This window comes from Leucopleurus acutus, assembly GCF_964270905.1.
Source record: "Leucopleurus acutus genome assembly, chromosome: 1".
Classification (NCBI taxonomy): Eukaryota; Metazoa; Chordata; class Mammalia; order Artiodactyla; family Delphinidae; genus Leucopleurus; species Leucopleurus acutus.
This window is the reverse complement of record NC_139142.1, coordinates 190,348,825-190,368,875: the sequence shown is the minus strand read 5'-3', so window position 1 is coordinate 190,368,875 and position 20,051 is coordinate 190,348,825. Positions and strand designations below refer to the sequence as shown.

Below are 20,051 nucleotides of genomic sequence, written 5' to 3'. Positions count from 1 at the left end.
TCTGTAAAGTGTTCTTTGTTTCTGTTTGTTTTGAGAGATAGTGTTGCCCTTGTTTTATAAAAAATATACAACACATGAAATTATTTTTTAAAACACATATAATGTAATTATGTGAAGATTCAAAACTTAGAATTGTTTTCTTGTTCCCTTTAAAACCTAGATTATCTACATACTCTGTAACTTTAAATTTTAATTTAAAAAACCCTCGAATATCAGTAATTTAAATCAGTTAGATCTTTGTGTAGGTGTATATATAAAATATAATGCATATAATTCAGTTAAAAATGCACTTGTGTTTTAACGATGAATAGACCCAATCTACCTATACCTGTTCCTCCCAAAACACACACAAACACACCTTGCATAATTACAGGTGGTACACATGCATGCATATGCACACACACACTCAAACACTGGCGTACCTAAGTTCTCTAACACACTGGTTTTCTTTTCTTTTCTCTTTCCACCTCCCTCCCTCCCTCCCTCCCTCCCTCCCTCCCTTCCTAGTGACATTTTACACATAACCCCAATATATGAAAGACAACTACAAAAGGCTGAGCTTCTCTGGTTAATGTCAGAATGAGGGAGGCTAGAGTCCCATCCGTATGGCCTCTTCCTCACCCCATGAGGCAAGGCATCTTGGAAAAACCCTGAAGTTCTAAGAAACATGGCTGCCCTCCTCAGTTTCACACTATTCCATATACACAAAAACTTAATGTTTTGAAAGAGTTATGGTGAGTACAGAAAAGTGAGTAAACAAAAACAACAGAAACAAAATCAGATTATTGTCAGAAAAGAGATACTTGAGTAGGTGTGTGAATGTAAACAAGAGAAAGTTATTTAAGTGGAAAAGGGCATGTATCTTCATCAGGAAAACAACTTCCAGAATGCTGTTCCTATTTAAAAATGTTGATGGTAACACTTAGAGCTGTGAGCATGGGCCTGCGAAGTATTCAACAATGACTCTTGGTGGTTTCTTATTCTGCCCTTATGCCACATCCTCTTCATTTCTGTTTAGAATGACTCCAAACCAAAATTAAACCCCCAGAGTCATAGCAGTCAAAGATGGGTGGCATATTTTTCTTTATAAAATAAAAAATCATTTATTTATATTCTGGAGTATTCCAGGATTGATCTAATTTATATTTTAGTAGCATTTAAGAGAATATTCCCTATTTGTCATCAATGATTTTTCAGGAAGTAGTTTTTTAAGTATTTCACAGTGTTAACTGCTTTTAAACCAGCCATCCTTATACATATTTTTAGAATACCCCATGGTACTGGTAGGTAGGTGAATTTTTTAAAATTGATTCTTTGGAGGGAAAAAAGAAGCCTCAATTTGTAGCATTTGCCAATTTTACTGGTAATTTACTCTCATCATGGCTGATTTGAAATTATCAACATGAAGTCACTGAAAGTGGAGTTGGGAAAAGATGTGGAGCAGTAGTTTACCATTCTGTAATATTTCCATCATGTAGATACACTAGATGGGAATATCCTCAAAGGATACATAATAATAAAATGTAAAAGAGGAAGCAATGAATTTTGACTATTACCTTTTTTAGTATAATTTAATTAAAAGTTTATATAATCTAATTTTTAATAATGGATACGTTTAATAACTGGCTCACACAGTTCCTGAAACTTTGGCAATTGGCTCTATGAGCTGGTGTAAGTGGGCTCCAGCACACCACTGTCCTTGGGAAAACTCCATTCCTTTACCTTTTACTGTATGTCTGATTCAGCCATCCGTCATCTGTCTCCAAGATTCACTGCAGTTATGCAAATTATTTGACTATTGGTATTTAGGGGATACATAGAGGATATAAATATCAGCCTGTTTTCTTTCTTCTTTTTATCAGTTTGTCTCTATTATTAAGGCACCTATTATATTATCCTGAAGTCATTTAATATCTTACCTTCCTGTTACTTGCCTAGCAAGATGACTTTCAACCATTCAAAATTATTATCTTTCCCATGTCTTAACAACAGAACCAAAAGAAGCGATCCCTAAATACATTGGAGTATTGGTGAGATTTTTTTGTTGCTAGATCATCACCTACCTAAAACTGCCTAGATAGATCTGTTTTATTTGTAAGAACAGGGTTTTCATTTTAAAAGCTTTTTAATGTAATTAGTTTGATAACAGCTGAAGTCTCCGGTGTAAGGTCCCAGTCTGTTACCCAGCAGTTAACTGTTTGTGTTCATCGTTGATAATTGCAGCTTGCCACTGAATATTTTCATCATTCATTAGTTTACCCTTTAATAAAATTGTTTTACATACATTTTCTAAAGTGTATTATATTTTCAAAATAATTTGGCCATGGCCATATTAGATCTAGAATATCTGCCTTTTCCAAAAGATAAATTTGAACTTTGCATGTTAGAAAATCTTATATTTTGCTGAATTGGCCCTTTGTATTAAAGCTGTTTCTCACTTAAGTAAAGCTTCAGGAAGAAAAGGAAAACTCTTTTTAAACATTGTCTCTGACTATTATAGACTGGATAGCAGAAAAGACATCCCAATGAATGATTTATTATATGGTGCTGTTAAACGTGCATTTCATGGTTTTCTTGATCATCAAGACAGAAAATGGCCAGTATATTTGAGAGCACGAAAAACTGAGATATTTATGTGTCTGGTAGTCTTATTTTATTAAAATCCTGTTTTAAGTCTATTAAAATCACTTTCAACAAATATTAAACACCTATATTTTATAAGATTCTTTTAGAGGTAACTTGTTTGATAACACTGGAGTACAAAAGATGTCAAATCTCTCAGTTTTTCCAAAGAAATTTCTGACTTTAAGCCCTTCCCCATCAGGGTCTGTGAGAAGCCCACTGTTAGTCATTCTTTGGGCCCTGGCCCCTTTCCCAGTTGTCTCTCCAAAAAGAAGTCACTCGGTCTGAGATTACTGCTTTGTTGATTATCTGAGAATGCCCTCTAATTTCTTCTGAAGTGAGTCCCCTTTGCTTGTCCTCCTGGTTTGGCCAGTGTGGTGTCTGTAGTCTTTGATACAGCAAGAGGCCCACTGGCAACTGCTCTCCTCATGCCAAGCTAACCAGGGGCCTCACCACCGCTCTCAAGCTTGCCTCCAAGTGCAAGTATGTCATCATATCCTGTTACCAATTTTAGGAACTCTTCTGTCCCCCCAATTTGTCTTGCCCTTTTCTTCAACGCTTCCATTTGCACTCAGATTTTCTTTTCCACCCTCATCTCTTCACACACAATTGGAGCCTAATGGCTTCGGTATGCACTGGATAGTCCTGAACTAGGACACATTTCTTTTAAGCAGTAAAAAGTAAACAATACAGCAGGTTTTTAGATCCTGCTGTATTAAATTCTTAGTAACTCATTTTGTTATAGAAGTTTTCTCTGAGTGGGAAAAAAGAATGAATATCACAGTCTTCAGTTTTACAGACTAAGATAAAATGAAAGCACCACATAAGAAACTGCTTTTGTGTGGACTGAAATATGTACACCAGATTTATATATCTGTGTATATCACATTCATGCATATATTCAAGTACATACATGAGTAGACAACAAAGAATACTATGAGAATTAAATGAAACATATGTAAAAGTGGCAGACACATCGTAGCCCTTCAATAAAATTAATCTTAATTAGATAATTTTCTAAAAGAATTAGTGGTTTTATGGTTCAGGTGGGTGATTACCAGCATGTGTTATTCTACCAATATTCTCTAACACTGTCTTTAGTTTCATAATGTCTTAAGACTTTTTCCTAGATAGCTGAGAAACTTTTTTTTAAACAGTCATTTATTTTGTGATGGCTATTTGACTTTAACTTTTATTTATAAATTTGTTTTCTTCTTAGAAACTTTCTACAGTGGCAACAGTTTACAGTCAATTTGAAGAATGCTAAGATAATTGATAAGTCTTTAAAGTGTCTTTTGTTAAGCCCAGCTACCTTATAATTAATGACTGCTACCACACCACCTGCTCTCTTCTGCCTTGAGTCTTATCACATCGATGTTGCTTTGAAATCTGAGAATCCTTTCCACTTCCTGACAACTAATATGCTACTAGTTTTAGTCCGACATCATATTACTGATTAGCTGAATACTATTTCCTGGTTTTCTTTCCCTGTATCTCTAAATAAACCACTTTTGTCTTAGGATTATGATGTTATAAAAAAAATACTTAAATTAGATTTTTTTTTTTTGGCAGAGGGAAGGAGATCATAGAGAAGGTGAATCATAGTATACTAAATGCTTTCTAAAAGGAAAATTTTGATAATATTTAAAATATAATTAGGTATACCTATGGAGACAGAGTTTTTAAAAATCCACATTTGTTTCTCATCTTCCTTTTATAATGTAAGGGTTTTTTTCTGTATACTGTATTATAGGATTTAGTTTTTGTGCTTTGTATTGTTTCCCTTGCATCCAGTCTTATTAATAATATAAGTACGTAATTTTAGGAATAAGCTGAGATATAATTCCTATATTATAATTACCTGGGCACTTATATTGTTCCTCTCCTCCACTATAAACCACCTGATGGTTGTGCTCATACCCTTGTAATTTTATATCCCCTGTAGTGTCTATAGGGTAAATATTAATTGAATTCACTTGTTGAATTAAACTGATCCCACTAATTTATTTCACTCCATCACTCAATACCATTACATGTTCTTATCCTTCGTGTGTTTATCTTTCAAAAGATAATCTTACTTCCATGAGATTAAAGTTCCTGGGAGTATCTCACTATATTTGCCACTAGGAGTCACAGGGATAGGGCCAATTTATTTTGATACTGGATTAGATTCAACTTTCTGGACCAGAAAAGCAGTTTTCCAGTGTCGTTCTTTTAAGAAGAGATAACTCTGATACAACAATATGGTTAGTATTGAGAAAATAATAACTTCCTCTGCCTGAGTAAAATGCCCACAAGGCCAGAGTGTGTTCCCGATGGCTAATTTATTCATCTGTTGTGTGGATCAGTCTGCTCCCATAAATGTGATCAGTTTATTCTCTCCCATGCTTAATCTGTAGGTTAAGCTAAATTACATGTAGAAGGCCCTTTATCAATATGCCACGAAAATCACTTTCTCATGACTCAGAGATACTCAAAGTAGAGAGGAGAGTGAATTCTTGGAAGAAAGACATGTTGAGCAAAGACACAAAGGTAAGACATTTCAAAACATGTTCAAGATGAGATGGCAGAACATTGTGTCTGGCTTCCAGAACACAGTGGGAGTAGACTGTGACCTAAGGCTGGAAGGATAGGTAGGTAACAAAATACACGAGTTTTTGAATGCCAGACTAAGAAGTTTATATTTTAGGTAGTAGGGAATCTTTGGATTTTGAGCTGGAAGGAGTGAGGTGGTGATGTGCTCTGATTTTTCTTTTTTTTTTTTTCTGGCATGCCATGCGGCCTGTGGGATCTTAGTTCCCCAACCAGGGATTGAACCAGGGCCCGGCAGTGAAAGCTCCAAGTCCTAACGACTGCCAGGGAATTCCCAATGTGTTCTGTTTTAGAAAGACGACTCTAGCAGCAGTAGACTGAAACCGTAGAGTGAGAGTAGAAAGAAAAGAAATTCCAGAAATGATACGGAAATAAAGTTCAGATTTGCCTGTAATCATAGCTAACTAGTCAGTAGTGGAGCCAGGGCTTAAATGGTGTCTGACTTTAAAACCAATACACTGTGCTCCCCTACAGTGTAAATGTGGTCACCCCTCAGTATTCCGAGAGGACTGGTTCCAGGACACCGCTCCCAACCCCAGGACACACAAATCCACAGATGCTCAAGTCCCTTTATTTGTGTAGTATTTGCATATAACCTATGTACATCCTTCTGTATACTTTAATCTCTGGATTACTTATAATACCTAATACAATGTAACTGCTATGTAAATAGTTGTAAATACAATGTAAATGCTGTGTAAACAGTTGCTAGCATGCAGCAAATTCAAGTTTTGTCCTTTTGGAACTTTCTAGAATTTTTTTTCTGATTATTTTCAATCCGGAGTTGATTGAATCTGCAGATGTGAAGCCCACAGATACAGAGAGCCAACTGTATACTGTTATTATAATTATTTAAATGTCTGTTTATTAGGAGAGAGAACCATGACTTTTCATTTTTATGTCCCAGGGTCTTAGCACAGTGCCTAAAAAAACAGTGGGAACTTCATTAGTTCCATCAATAAACATTTATTGAGCACCTACTAGGCATTGTGCTAGGGTGTGCATATGATTCAGCTCTAGTAGATTACTGCCAGTTTTCCGAAGTAATTATAACCAATGTATGCGTACACACCAATTTATGAGAGTTCCTGTTGTTCCATATCCCTGCCCACAGTTGGTATTTATGTCTTTTTTTCATTTTAGCTCTTCTAGTGGGTGGTATACCAATGTGGGTTTTTTAAACAGTTTTTTTTAATTGAGGAGAAATTCATATCACATAAAATTAACCTTTTAAAAGTGAACTCTTCAGTAGCATTTACATTCACATTGTTGTACAAACACCTCTGTTTAGCACCAAAACACTTCATCACCCCAAAAGGAAACTCTGTACCCATTAGGCAGTTGCTCCCTATTCCCTACCCCTGTCCCCACCAGCCTATAGCAACCAGTAATCTTCATTTTGTCTCTGTGGATTTACGTATTTTGAATATTTCTTTCTTTCTTTCTTTCTAAATTAATTTATTTTTTATTTATTTTTATTTTTGGCTGTGTTGGGTCTTCGTTGCTGCGCGCAGGCTCTCTCTAGTTGCGGCCAGCGAGGGCTACTTTTCATTGCGGTGCGCGGGCTTCTCATTGTGGTTTCTTGTCCTGTTGCAGAGCACGGGCTCTAGGCACATGGGCTTCAGTAGTTGTGGCATGCGGGCTCAGTAGTTGTGGCTTGTGGGCTCCAGAGCGCAGGCTCAGTAGTTGTGGTGCACGGGCTTAGTTGCTCCATGGCATGTGGGATCTTCCCGGACCAGGGCTTGAACCCGTGTCTCCTGCATTGGGAGGTGGATTTTTTTTTTTTTTTTTTTTTTTTTTTGGCGGTACGCGGGCCTCTCACTGTTGTGGCCTCTCCCGTTGCGGAGCACAGGCTCCGGACGCGCAGTCTCAGCATCCGTGGCTCACGGGCCCAGCCGCTCCGCGGCATGTGGGATCCTCCCGGACCGGGGCACGAACCCGTGTCCCCTGCATCAGCAGGCGGACTCTCAACCACTGCGCCACCAGGGAAGCCTGGGAGGTAGATTCTTAACCACTGAGCCACCAGGAAAGCCCTTGGTGGAGATTTTTTGAATCTGTAGATTGCTTTGGGTAAAACTCATATCTAACGATATTGTCTTTTAGTCCATGAACATGGGATGTCTTTCTATTTATTTATGTCTTTAATTTCTTTCAACAGTGTTTTGTAGCTTTTATTGTACATGTCTTTCACCTCTTTGGTTAATTCCTAAGTATTTTATCCTTTTTGATGCTATTATAAAAGGAATTGTTTCATAATTTCCTTTTCAGATTGTTCATTATTAGTGTATAGAAATGCAACTGAGTTTGTTGGTTTTTTTGTTTGTTTTTACTTCTTCCTGTTTTTATAAACCCAGTTTATTCTGGCTTTGTTTTCTCTCTCTGCTTCTATCCCTCCCTTTGAAATCCCTCAGTGCTAACCATCCTAGTCCAGTATCTCATGGCCTCATGACTGCTAATAGTTTCTTAACTATTATCCTATCAGTTCATCCTGTTTGCTTCTCTCTGATTAGAACTTTTAAAATACAATTTCACTGGGGAGTCACTCTTTCCTAGAGTATTTTCTTACTCATCTTACTTCCCTTATCTGAGTTCTTATAGCACTATTTCTGTACCACTTAATCTTATATTTGAGTGTATAGTGCCTTGAACTACCTAGTATTCTATTGGTTATAATTTTTTCCAATTAAAAAAAAAAAACTTGCTGACTGCCTGCTATGTGGGAAATAATGTGAATGGGTGATACAATGATAAATAAGATGTGCCCAATTTTGTCCTTAATATTAGATAGCATTTATTAAGTGGCTACCATGTGTCTGATACTGTTCTATGAACTTTATATATAACTCAGTCCTCACAGCAACACCATGTGGTCTACACTATTTTCTTCATTTTACACAGGAGAAAACTGAGGTACAGAGAGGTAAAATAACTTTTTCCAAATTAGTTAGCTAATAAGTGACAAAACCATGATTCAAACCTACTTCACCAGCTTGAGAATCCATGCTGTTAGCCACTACCACTATATTATCCAGTTGAAAAGGCAAGACAGAGACCTAAATAAGCATATTTTGAGGTTTACTATAACAGCTTTGTTAGAAGGTTAAAGAACTTTTACAGTTCAGCAGATGGCAAGATTACTTCCACCTAGGACAAAAACAAAGGCATTATGAAGGATTTGGAAGTGGGGTAGGGAGAAACATTCCACAGACAGGAACTTGCGTGATATAAAGCACTCTTGCGAGGAGACTCTTCAGAACATATTACCAGGCACAGTGAGTAATGTAGTTTAACTGCAAAGGATGCGTGAAATGGTAAAGGGAAATAAGTTTATAAAAGTGGGTTGCAGCCAAGTCATAGTTCTTGAATGTGAGATTAAGATGTTTAAGTCATATTTTGTAAGTAGTGCAGTGATATTTTAAAGTCTGTGTCCTAGAAATGTTTGACTGTAATTATGCAAAAGGTCAAAGAGAGGAGAAGGACTAACTGGAAAGTTATTGCCATAGGCTAAGTAAGAGATAATGAAGCCCTGAATTAGGTAGCTAGCAGGGAAAGTAGAGACTGGAGGAGAGACTGTGTGAATCTTCCTGAATCTTCAAGATTTATCAACTGATTGATTGGCTATACAGCAAGGGTGGTGCTGGGAGACTAAAAATGCCTAGTGGGTGGTTGGAAGAGGCAGATGCCATTAACAGAGATAACAAAGAGCACAGTTAGGACATGACAGTTTGGGAGAAAGGAAGATATATAATAAGTTTGAGACATGCCAAGTTTATGATGCCAGTGGAAGGAAACATTCAGCGATAATGTAGATTGTTGGTTTCTTTTTTGGCTGCATTGGGTCTTAGTTGCGGCACGTGGCCTTTTCGTTGCTGCGCGCAGCCTCTTTGTGGCGCGTGGTCTCTTCGTTGTGGCGCTCAGGCTCCTCTCTAGTTGTGGCTCGCGGGTTTCTCTCTAGTTGTGGCGTGCGAGTTTTCTCTCTCTGTTTGTGGCACGCAGGCTCCAGAGTGCGTGGGCTCTGAAGTTTGCGGCACGCGGGCTCTCTCGTTGAGGCGCGCAAGCTCAGTAGTTGTCGCATGCGGGCTTAGTTGCCCCGCAGCACATGGGATCTTAGTTTCCCGACCAGGGATTGAACCCAAGTCCCCTGCATTGTAAGGCGGATTCTTTACCACTGGATCACCTGAGAAGTCCAATAATGTAGAATTTAAGAGGTGAAAATTAGAGATGTAACTATTAGAGACCTTGGTGTACATTTGATACCTAAATCCAGGGAAGCATGTAGAGGAAAAACATCTAGGGGACATATGGAAAAATCAGAACCACCAAAGGAATATTCCCAGGGTAAGGAGAGCCAGAAGATTACGGTGGATTAAAATAGGAAGTGAGAGAGTGGCATGTTTCAGAGAGGTAAAACACACGTGGCAGATTTCATAAAAAGCATTTATGAAATCTAGGTTGTGAGAACATGAGCTTTTGTGCTTATACATGCTATTTCGTATTGTTTTTCCCTTAGACCTTTGTTTTTCTTTGCTTCTATAATTGGCTGCTCTACTTCAAATTATTTTCTAGTTGTTATACCTTACAAGTGAATTCTAGATTCCTTCATAGCACTCAGAAATCATAGACTAACTGTGGTATCTACACATGTTATATAGACATGGATAAAGTGAATATTAGGTTATTAACTTAAGAGTAAATATAGATTAGCCCTCAGTAAGGCTCCCTTGGCAGATTTCTAGCAGCATAAAAGATGGAGCTGATATGAATGAGCCCTGCCCTTCCAATATAAGATTAAGTGTTACGAACAAAAAAAAAAATCATAGCCTTGATTAAAGGAATAAAAGGGAAATCCAGTTTTGTTTTAAGGCCAGCAACAGCTCAAAACCATAGTCAAAAGCAGGAAATGACACCACAGAATATAAGCCTTGGTGCCTGGGGTTTTAATACTTACTTGAAGCAAAAATTGTGCCTTTGGGTCCACAGGCAGCTGGAATTGGGCCCCCTGCATAAAGCCTAGTCTCAAAGGGCTACTGTTTTGTGAAAGAATGAGAAAAATTCAGTGGTCCAGAGCTACTAAAACCCTTAGGACCCTGACAGAAGCCAATGCAAAAACTGTTCTCTACCACAAAACTTAGGGCTTTGGGAGCTCCTGTTAAGGAAGTATTTTTTAAAAAATCAAAAACCTCAGTGAAGATGTGCTCACAATATAAATATAAACTGTGAGGATAGTCAACAGATGCAACAAAGAAGAAAACTGTCCTTCTAAGAACAGGAGATAAGAAACCTAATCTGAAAGATGCCATAAAAATAATCATTTTAAAATAAACAATTAAAGAGATAAAAGAAGGAATAAAACCTTAATGAAAGAACATGACAGGATAAGAGAAAAAAAGAACTATAAATGAAATGTTCATTGATTTTTTTTTTTTCTTTAATGGTTGGATTAAACTACTGAAATGAGAATTAGTGAATTGGAAGATGATCTGGTCAAATCACCCAGAATACAGAACCAAGAGATAAGGAAGGAAAATATGAGAATGCTTAGGAGACATGGGAGATAGAATGAGAAGGTACAGCATATATCTATCTAATGACAGTTTAGAAGAAGCGAATGGGAGATGCAATATTACCATAAAATAATGGTTGAGATTTTCCAGAATTGGCAAGAAAGACAAGTCCTCATATTTAAGAAGTACACAGTATCCTGAACAGGCTAAATAAAAACAATCCACATTTAAACAAACCATCGAGAAACTGTTCAGCATTAAAGCAAATAGAAAATTTTAAACCAATTGTAGAGCAAAAATTAAAGAACACCAGTTATACTAACAGTTACCTTCCCATCTGAAACAAAAGGTATCAGAAAAAGATAGAAAAATATCTTCAAATTGCTTAGAGAAAATAATTGTCATTGTAGCATTTTATACCCTGTTAAAGCATTAGTTGAGAATAAAATAAAGATATTTTCAGGAAAATTAAGACTTATCAATTTGCCATTGACAGACCCTCACTTTGAAGGCAAATAAAGGGTATACCTCAGCAAGAAGAAAATTGAATACAGAAGGAAGGAGAGGGCAGCAAGAAAAAGTTCTAACTCAGAAAAAAGTAAACATGTTGATAAATCTTAAGCACTGACTGTAAAAGAAATTATTGTAATGATGATGACTAATTTGGAGGGGGTTAAAAACAGTATGACAGCAAAACTTAGAAGATGGGAGAAGGAAATCAGAAACATTTTAGCATCCTTAGCATCCTTGTATTGAGTGGGAGGAGGATAGAGATACTAATTAGACTTGTCAATGATTATTTTTTAAATATAGGGGTAAAACTATAGTATGTACAATTTTCAAACCAATAGGTGGAGAGATCACTGTTACATATGAACGTAGATACAAAAATTTCCTAAAAATGTTAGATATTGAGTTTTAAAAAGTCATTTTCTAATACCTGAGGTTTGCTTTAAAAGTTTCTGCTCTGTTAAATGAGTATGATAGTAATACCAACTTGGTATTACTAGATCAGCCATCTCTGAGTGTCCCACAGACTCATGTGATAAATAAATGCCTGTTGTTTTATATACTGAGATTTTCAGTTGTTTGTTTTGTAATAACAAGCTAATACATCTGGCAAAGTTAAAATTTAGATGTTGCCGGGCTTCCCTGGTGGCACAGTGGATGAGAGTCCGCCTGCTGATAAAGGGGACACCGGTTTGTGCCCCGGTCCGGGAAGATCCCACATGCTGCGGAGTGGCTGGGCCCGTGAGCCATGGCCCCTGAGCCTGCGCGTCCGGAGCCTGTGCTCCGCAATGGGAGAGGCCACAGCAGTGAGAGGCCTGCGTACTGCAAAAAAAAAAAAAAAAAAAAATTTAGATGTTGCCAACTATGTGGAGGAAACATGGGAAATTTCCATTGCTTTTTAAAAAATATTTATTTTATTTGTTTCTTGGCTGCGTTGGGTCTTAATTGCGGCACATTGGATCTTCATTGAGGCATTCGGGATCTTTTGTTGTGGCCCACGGTCTCTTCATTTTGGCGCTGGGGTTTCTCTCTAGTTGTGGCGTGCGGGTTTTCTCTCTCTAGTTGTGGTGCGCAGGCTCCAGGGCACGTGGGATCTGTAGTTTGTGGCATGTGGGTTCTCTAGTTGTTGGGCGCGAGCTCAATAGTTGTGGCGCCTGGGCTTAGTTGCCCATCAGCATGTGGGATCTTAGTTCCCTGACCTGGGATTGAACCCGTGTCCCCTGCGTTGGAAGGCGGATTCTCTAGCACTGGACCACCAGGGAAGTCCCAAATCTCCATTGCTTTTGATGGGAGAGTGAATTAATACAATTACTTTGGAGAAAAGTTTGGTGATATCTAATTGCAAATTTGAAGATACCCATATCCTATTGTCAGGAATCAGTAAACACACAAGTAGGTAAAGAGTCATTTAAAGGATATTCATTGGCGGGAGGAGCAGCAGCGGCCAGGCAGCCCAGCTTCCCAGCTTCGCGAAGGCTCTTGGCGCGCCGCGGCCCGCAGGTACCCAGCAGGCGCCAGCCCCGCCGCCACGATGCCCAAGAGGAAGGTCAGGTCCAAGGAGGGGGCAGCGAAGGAGGAGCCCAAGAGGAGATGGGCGAGGTTGTCAGCTACACAGGCTCCTGCAAAAGTGGAAACGAAGCCAAAAAAGGCGGCAGGAAAGGATAAATCTTCAGACAAAAAAGTGCAGATAAAAGGGAAAAGGGGAGCAAAGGGAAAACAGGCTGAAGTGACTAACCAAGAGACTAAAGAAGACTTACCTGCAGAAAATGGAGAAACTAAAAACGAGGAGAGCCCAGCCTCTGATGAAGCAGGAGAGAAAGAAGCCAAGTCTGATTAATACCACGCACCTGGTCCTATCAGTGGTCCCTGTCTCCCTTCTTGTACAATCCAGAGGAATATTTTTGTCAACTATTTTGTAAACGCAAGTTTTTTAGTAGTTCTAGAAACATTTTTAAAAAGGAGGGAATCCCACCTCATCCCATTTTTTAAGTGTAAATGCTTTTTTTTAAGAGGTGATATCACTTGCTGGTTGTTTATTTTTTGGTACAACCAGAAAATAGTGGGATATTGAATATGGGAGGCTTTGATTGTCTTGGGTGTGAGCTTAACATTCCACAGATGGTGGGGTAGCTTTTATATCCTATAATACAAAGCATAGTCAGTTGTGCATTTAATGTCTTAAACACTTTAAATTACTACTCTTCCCACGTTGTTTTTGGTAGAATTGTTTCTTAAAGCAAACCACTCACCCCTTGATCTTGGTTCTCCTGGGCAGAATTTTGTGCACTCTGTTAACATCTTTGGTCGTGGTAGTCCAGTTCTTCTAGTAACTGTTAATGTGCTGTGAACGATTGACAATTTGAGTATGTAGTGTATATGATATTAAATTGCGAATTAGTGGGACTTACGATGTAACAGCATATCAATATTTGAAGATATTGGTACTTGATATCCTGTGAAGGAAAAGTTGCCTCCAAATTTTAAGCTGGAAAGTCACTGGAATAACTGTTCAGAAAAGAATCACAACTACATGATTTTTTAGATTTTTGGTACGTATGTTGAGAATTGTGTACAAATTGAAATGTCTGTGTACTGATCCTCAAAGCAACCAATAAAATCTCAATTATGAAAGAAAAAAAGATATTCATTGCAGCATTCTAATAGTGAAAAATTGGAAACAAGCTAAATGTCCATCAACAAGGGGAATGAAGAGATAAATGAATTACACATTATAGTCATTTAATGTATAGTGAATAGTGCCCTCCCAAAAAGGGCACTATTCACGTCTACCCAGAACTTCAGGATATGATCTTATTCAGGAAGAGGGTCTTAGTTAATATGAGGTCGTACTGGATTAAGACAGGCCCTGAATCCAATAACTGCTGTCCTTATAAAAGGTGAAGATACACAGAAACACACAGGAGAGATTGGAGTGATCCAGGTACGAGCCAAGGAACACAGAGATTACTGGCGGCCACCAGAAGCTGGAGAGAGGTGTGGAACGGATTCTCCCACAGAGCCTCCAAAAGGAACCAACCTTACCAACACCTTGACTTTGGACTGCTAGCCTCCTGAACTATGAGGGAATGAATGTTTAAGCCACCCAGTTTGTAGTGTAATGTTTTATGGCAGCCCTAGGAACTAATACTACATAGCAGTTTAAACAAATGAACTAGAACTGTATGTATCAATATGGGTAAATCTTGAAAACTTAGTGTCAAATGGGAAAAAGCATATCTCATTACAATTTATGTAGACCCAAGGCAGACGGTGGGGGAGGGAGGAGACTGTGACCTCCAGTAAGCAAGCGGTACTGACTGGACAAAGTGGCTTTGAGCTTCATTTTAAAGATGAATGAAGTACACTGAAAACTACAAATCATTGGTGAAAGAAACTAAAGAAAAATAAATTGAGAGGCATCTTGTGTTCATGGATTGGAAGACTTGCTACTGTTAGACATGAATACTACTCAAAGCAATCTACAGGTTCAGTGCATCCCCATCAGAATGGAATCTCAAGGGACTCCAAATAGCCGAAACAATCTCGAAAATAACTAAATTGGAGGACTCATATTTCCTGATTTCAAAACTTACTACAAAACTACAGTAATCAAAACAGTGTGGGACTGCCATAAAGACAGACATATATATCAATGGAATAGAATAGAGTAAAAAAATATCCCTCGCATATATGTCAAATGATTTTCAACAAGAGTGCCAGGACTGTCCAATGGAGAAAGGACAGTCTTTCCACAAATGGTGTTGGGAAAACTGGATATCCATATTGAAAAGAATGAAGTTGGACCCTTGTTTTACACCGTATAGAAAAACCAACTCAAAATGGATCAAAGACATAAATGCAAGAGCTAAAACTATGAAACTCTTAGAAGAAAACATGGGGAAAGCTTTATGGTATTGAATTTGGCAAGATTTCTTGGATGTGACACCAAAAGCACAACAACAAAAGAAAATATAGATAAATTGGACTTATCAAAATTAGAAACTTCTGTATATCAAAGGACACTATCAAGAGTGAAGATGGAACAGAATGGGAGAAAATATTTGCAAATCATATATCTGATAAGAGATTAATACACAGAATATATAAAGGACTCCTAAAACTCAGCAACAACAAAAAACAGCCCAATTCAAAGATGGGCAGAGGAGATATACTGATGGCCACTAAGCATGTGAAACGATGTTCAACATCATTAATCATTAGGGAAATGCAAATCAAAATCACAGTGAGATACCACTCACACCCTGTAAGCATGGCCATATGAAAAAGAGGGGAAAAGGAAAATAACAAATGTTGGCAAGGTTATGGAGAAAATGAAATCCTCATAAATTACTGGAAAGTATGTAAAATGGTTCAGCTGCTGTGCAAAACAGGTTGGTGGGTCCTCAAAAAGTTAAGCATAGAGTTACGGTATGATCCAGCCCTTCCATTCATAGGTATATACTCAAGGGAGTTGAAAACAAGAGCTCAAATAAATACATGCATGTGCATGTTCATAGCAGCACCATTCACAATAGCCAAAAGGTGGAAACAGCCCAAATGTCCATCAATTAATGGATAAACAAATGTGGTCTAAATGTACAATGGAATATTACTCAGCCATAAAAAGGACTGACACATGTCACAATGTGGATGAACACTGAAACATTGTAAGTAAATAAGCCAGAAACTAAAGGTCACATATTGTATGATTCCATTTATATAAAATATCCAAAGTAAGCAAATCCACAGGGACATAACGTATGTTATGTATATTTTACCACAATAAAAACCATGAGTAAGCGCAGGTTTGTGACGCTCCTGGGAGCTGGGTGGGAAGCGGAAGCTGGAGGGGAGCAGCATGGTGGCCCAGGCTGGTAGGAAGCAGACAGCAGACTTCCCTCACCCTCACCTCCCTCTGGAGGGCTATTTGGAAATTCAGTAACCCACGGCTAACATTTATTAAATATTATTGGCCTTAATATATGTCCTTAACTTACAGCCTCACTTCAAATGACGGTAACTTTATCTGATTTACCATCGTGTGGTGCCAGATCTTTCCCGAAAGATTTGAATGATCTCTTACTCAGGTAGTGTTACGGACCTATAATGTCTGTGGAGCTGGAACACTTAGCTGCACTGAGCAGTGAGAAGAAAGCCTCCGAAGCCCTTGTCCAGCTGTTGCTCCTCCCATTCTCTTCTCCCCTAGCCTAGTTTTTGGTGTAAGGCTGTACCAACGGCTCTTAGTGTTACTGTCTCTTGAACGGAAGCTTGACTCTTCCCTCCCTTAGCAAAGCGAGTCTAGTCTGCTTGGTTACGTGCAAGAACTGTCGAGTGCCAAATTCCAGCCACTGTCAAAATGGCCGGAATCTTTATTTCCGTCATTCACTCAGCTAGTCAGTCAGCCATTCATTCAACATAATTATTATAAGCCTGCTATGTGTCAGGCACAGTGGTAGGTATGCTCAGGTAATCAAGGAGTTTTCCGTACCTTTTCATTTGCTGGTACATTTATTATGTCTAATTTTTATTCTCAAGTATGGAAACACATGAAGGAAGGACAGAGTACTTGATGTATTATTGTTGTTCAAACTAAAAATACTGTTGACTGGTATTGTCTATATGTAAGTGGAAAGCATGTCAGAAGCCATAAATTTTTAAGACTGAATAAGGAATGAAGAAAATATAACAGTTGAATAGCTTTCTCTTGAGAGTAAGGAAAATACACATCAGTGAGAGAAAAATCACAACTGTTAAGAAAAAATGGGAAAAGAATCTAAAAAGAATATATATGTACATACGTGCATATATATGTATGTGTATATATATAACTGAATCACTGTGCTCTGTACCTGAAACTAACACAACATTGTAAATCAATGATACTTCAATAAAAAATTCTAATTAAAACTACCCCATCTAAAAGTGCACTTAAATGTATGGTGGCACACGTATGGGTATGAAGGTATCATTTATGACTTGATCCTGGTGTGAGATTGGTTTTTATACTTTTCGCATCCGTTTCCCTTATCCTGGGAATCATCTTACAGACATATACCACTGGTCATAAGGAAATCTGGATAAAACACGGAAATTTAAAGCCTTCACAAAGAAGCAGCTCTTCAGTGCACACTTCATCTAAGTTCTTATTTTCACTTAAAAAGCTCTAATAGGTTTGTTTGTGGTTTTCTAGATGTCAGTTCAAGTCTCCTTGAATTTGCAGAGATGAGTAAAGACCTAAATAACACATATTTTAAAACTTATTATGATTTTATAAACTATTCCTATTTTTCCTAGCTGTATTCTTGTCTGTATCCCTCTTCTGCAAATTACGTAGGCCTTCCCTTGTTAGTGGTTAATACTCGAGACTATCATATGGTATTCTTTCAGTCAATTTAACAAGTGTTTTCTGAGTACTTAGTATGCGTCTAGTGTCAACCAAAAAATAATGCAGGAGGCTGCAAATAAGAAAAGTGTTTATTTGGGGTCTTAAGGATCACAAATCAAGAGACACAGATTCTGGTAACTCTGAAAGAATGTTCCGAGGAAAAGAGTCAGGGGCTTATTAAAACAAAAAGCCAGAGGGTGTTGAAAGTTGCCTGTTGAGAATTATGATTGACTCTGACCTGAGTCAGACAGTATTTGTCCTTAAGAGATCACAAGTTTGTTTTTATTTATTTTTTATATTATTTTATTTTTTTGGCTGCGTTGTTGGGTCTTCATTGCTGCACGCGGGCTTTCTCTAGTTGCGGCGAGCGGGGGGCTACTCTTACTTGCAGTGCATGGGCTTGTCATTGCGGTGGCTTCTCTTGTTGCAGAGCATGGGCTCTAGGAGTGTGAGCTTCAGTAGTTATGGCACGAGGGCTCAGTAGTTGTGGTGCATGGGCTTAGTTGCTCTGCAGCATGTGGGATCTTCCCGGACCAGGGATCAAACCCGGGTCCCCTGCATTGACAGGCAGATTCTTAACCACTGCACCACCAGGGAAGTCCCGGGATCACAAGTTGTTTTAGGGTAGGGGTCTGATAAGTAGATAGACTGTCACAAGTTATTTTAGGGTAAGGGTCCTATAAGTACCTTGAGTTTCTGGCAGGTGTTCCGGATGACTTTATCAGGTCCAAAGGTCAGATTCCATCCAGGCTGAGACTTGCATAAGTCATACTTCCTTAATGGCCTCCCAGCTCCATTTAAGAGAGCTATCTGAGCCATACTGACTCTATTTTTATTTTCCTTTCACACTAGGACTTTGCTATCAGATGACATAAAACTGGAAAGGAAATTATGACATTTATACTAATTAAAAGAATTTGCAAGTATTGTCCTGACTGTGATGCTGTCTAAAATTATGATCCTACCTTAATTTTGTAGAAATATTTAAAAGGTATCCCACTTTCAACAGTTTGGCTAAATATGTTTTTATGATATTGCATGATACAATATATATGCTCACTGTCAGCAATAACTTAACACTTTTATTTGTAATTTTAAAAACTCAGAATGGATTACTGGGCTAAAATTGGGAAACCTGAGATCTTATCCCGACTCCATCGCTGATTGCCCAGTGAACCTGAAGAAGCCTTTCGGCTTCTGTAGGCTTCAGTTTCTTCTATATTAAAAAGAGGGTGTTGGGCTAGGTTGTCTCTGTGACCCCTTGTAATTCTAAAATATTATTAATATTATTAAATATTACAGCATATAGATAAACCATTGAAATGAGGCTGTTTTAAGGGAATGTAACTACGAAAAGTGTTACCCTTTAAGAAAGCTAGTTAGATTCCAGTGTACATACATGATTCCAGTTACTAAACTAAGAATCAGGTGTCATTCTGTTGAATAATATGACCTTTGACAAATACTGGATGCATTATAGTTGAACAACATGGAAAGAGTACTACAAATTTCCAGCTTCCCCGTACTATTTACCAATACATCCTTTTATCATACGTCCTGATTTTTTTAAAATCCCTTCGGTTTCTTTTGTTTCAGTTATTTTTTCTCAAATAGGATAATGCAGAAAAATTTCTTCCTGTAGACAGAACAGTTGGTCCTTGAGGTCACATTTAATGTTAATAGCTATAAATCTATAAATTAAAATGTCCCTTAAGACATGAAAATGTCTCTGGTGGAATTCTAACTTTACTAAGCAAGAGATCTACATTTTGAGTATCACTAATCCTAGAGAAATACGTACTTATTGTCATTTTCCACTCATGTACGCGTTATCCGTTTCTAATAATACATATAGAATTTATTGCTTCGCATCTATTTTTCCTTTGGGTTTTTCAACTTTTTCCCAAAATACTCACTCAGTAATTATTCACTGACTTAATAATGTGCTCCAGGCATTGAGAATATATGCATGAAAGGCATAGTCCCTAAGCCTTAGGAGATTATAATCCATACAAAGAAGCAGTTATATAAAGAGGCCATCACAATATAATGCAATAATTTTTATAAAAGTGTATATAGTTATGGAGGAAGCATAGCAGAGGGAGTACTTCAGTGTCTTGGGAGTTAGAAAGGCTTCACAGAGGAAACTTATTCTTAATGTAGGAGTAGTTATTAGATAGAAAATGCAGAATAGTGTATTCTAAGCATAGGGAAAATATTCAAAAAGGCACAGTGATATGAAACATCCTCCATGTTCAGCCAGTAGTTTCAGATGTCTGAAGCATTAGGATAGGAGGCAGAGATTAAGATGAAATAAAAGTGGAGAGGTAGGCAGGGGCCAGATACCCAGTCTTTAAATGCCTTGCATAGGAACTTGGGTTTCTTCCTAAAGGAAATGAGAAAAATTGGTGGATTTTTAACAGTGGATCAAATCTGGG

At 38.0% G+C, this 20,051-nt stretch overlaps 2 protein-coding genes across 2 annotated transcripts in view; both read left to right on the top strand.

Annotated features, from left to right (window-relative positions):
• The window catches only part of DNAJC1 (DnaJ heat shock protein family (Hsp40) member C1), a 206,043-nt gene that overhangs the window by 135,586 nt on the left and 50,406 nt on the right, over positions 1–20,051 (top strand). The window lies entirely within an intron of this gene.
• On the top strand, positions 12,529–13,091 carry LOC309962666 (non-histone chromosomal protein HMG-14-like). The gene has a single exon (XM_082840581.1). The coding sequence runs from the start codon at positions 12,760–12,762 to the stop codon at positions 13,063–13,065; it is 306 nt and encodes a 101-aa protein (XP_082696707.1). The 5' UTR covers positions 12,529–12,759; the 3' UTR covers positions 13,066–13,091.

Coding starts and splice junctions, on each gene's coding strand:
- LOC309962666 (XM_082840581.1), top strand. CDS start 12,760: ATGCCCAAGAGGAAGGTCAGGTCCAAGGAGGGGGCAGCGAAGGAGGAG.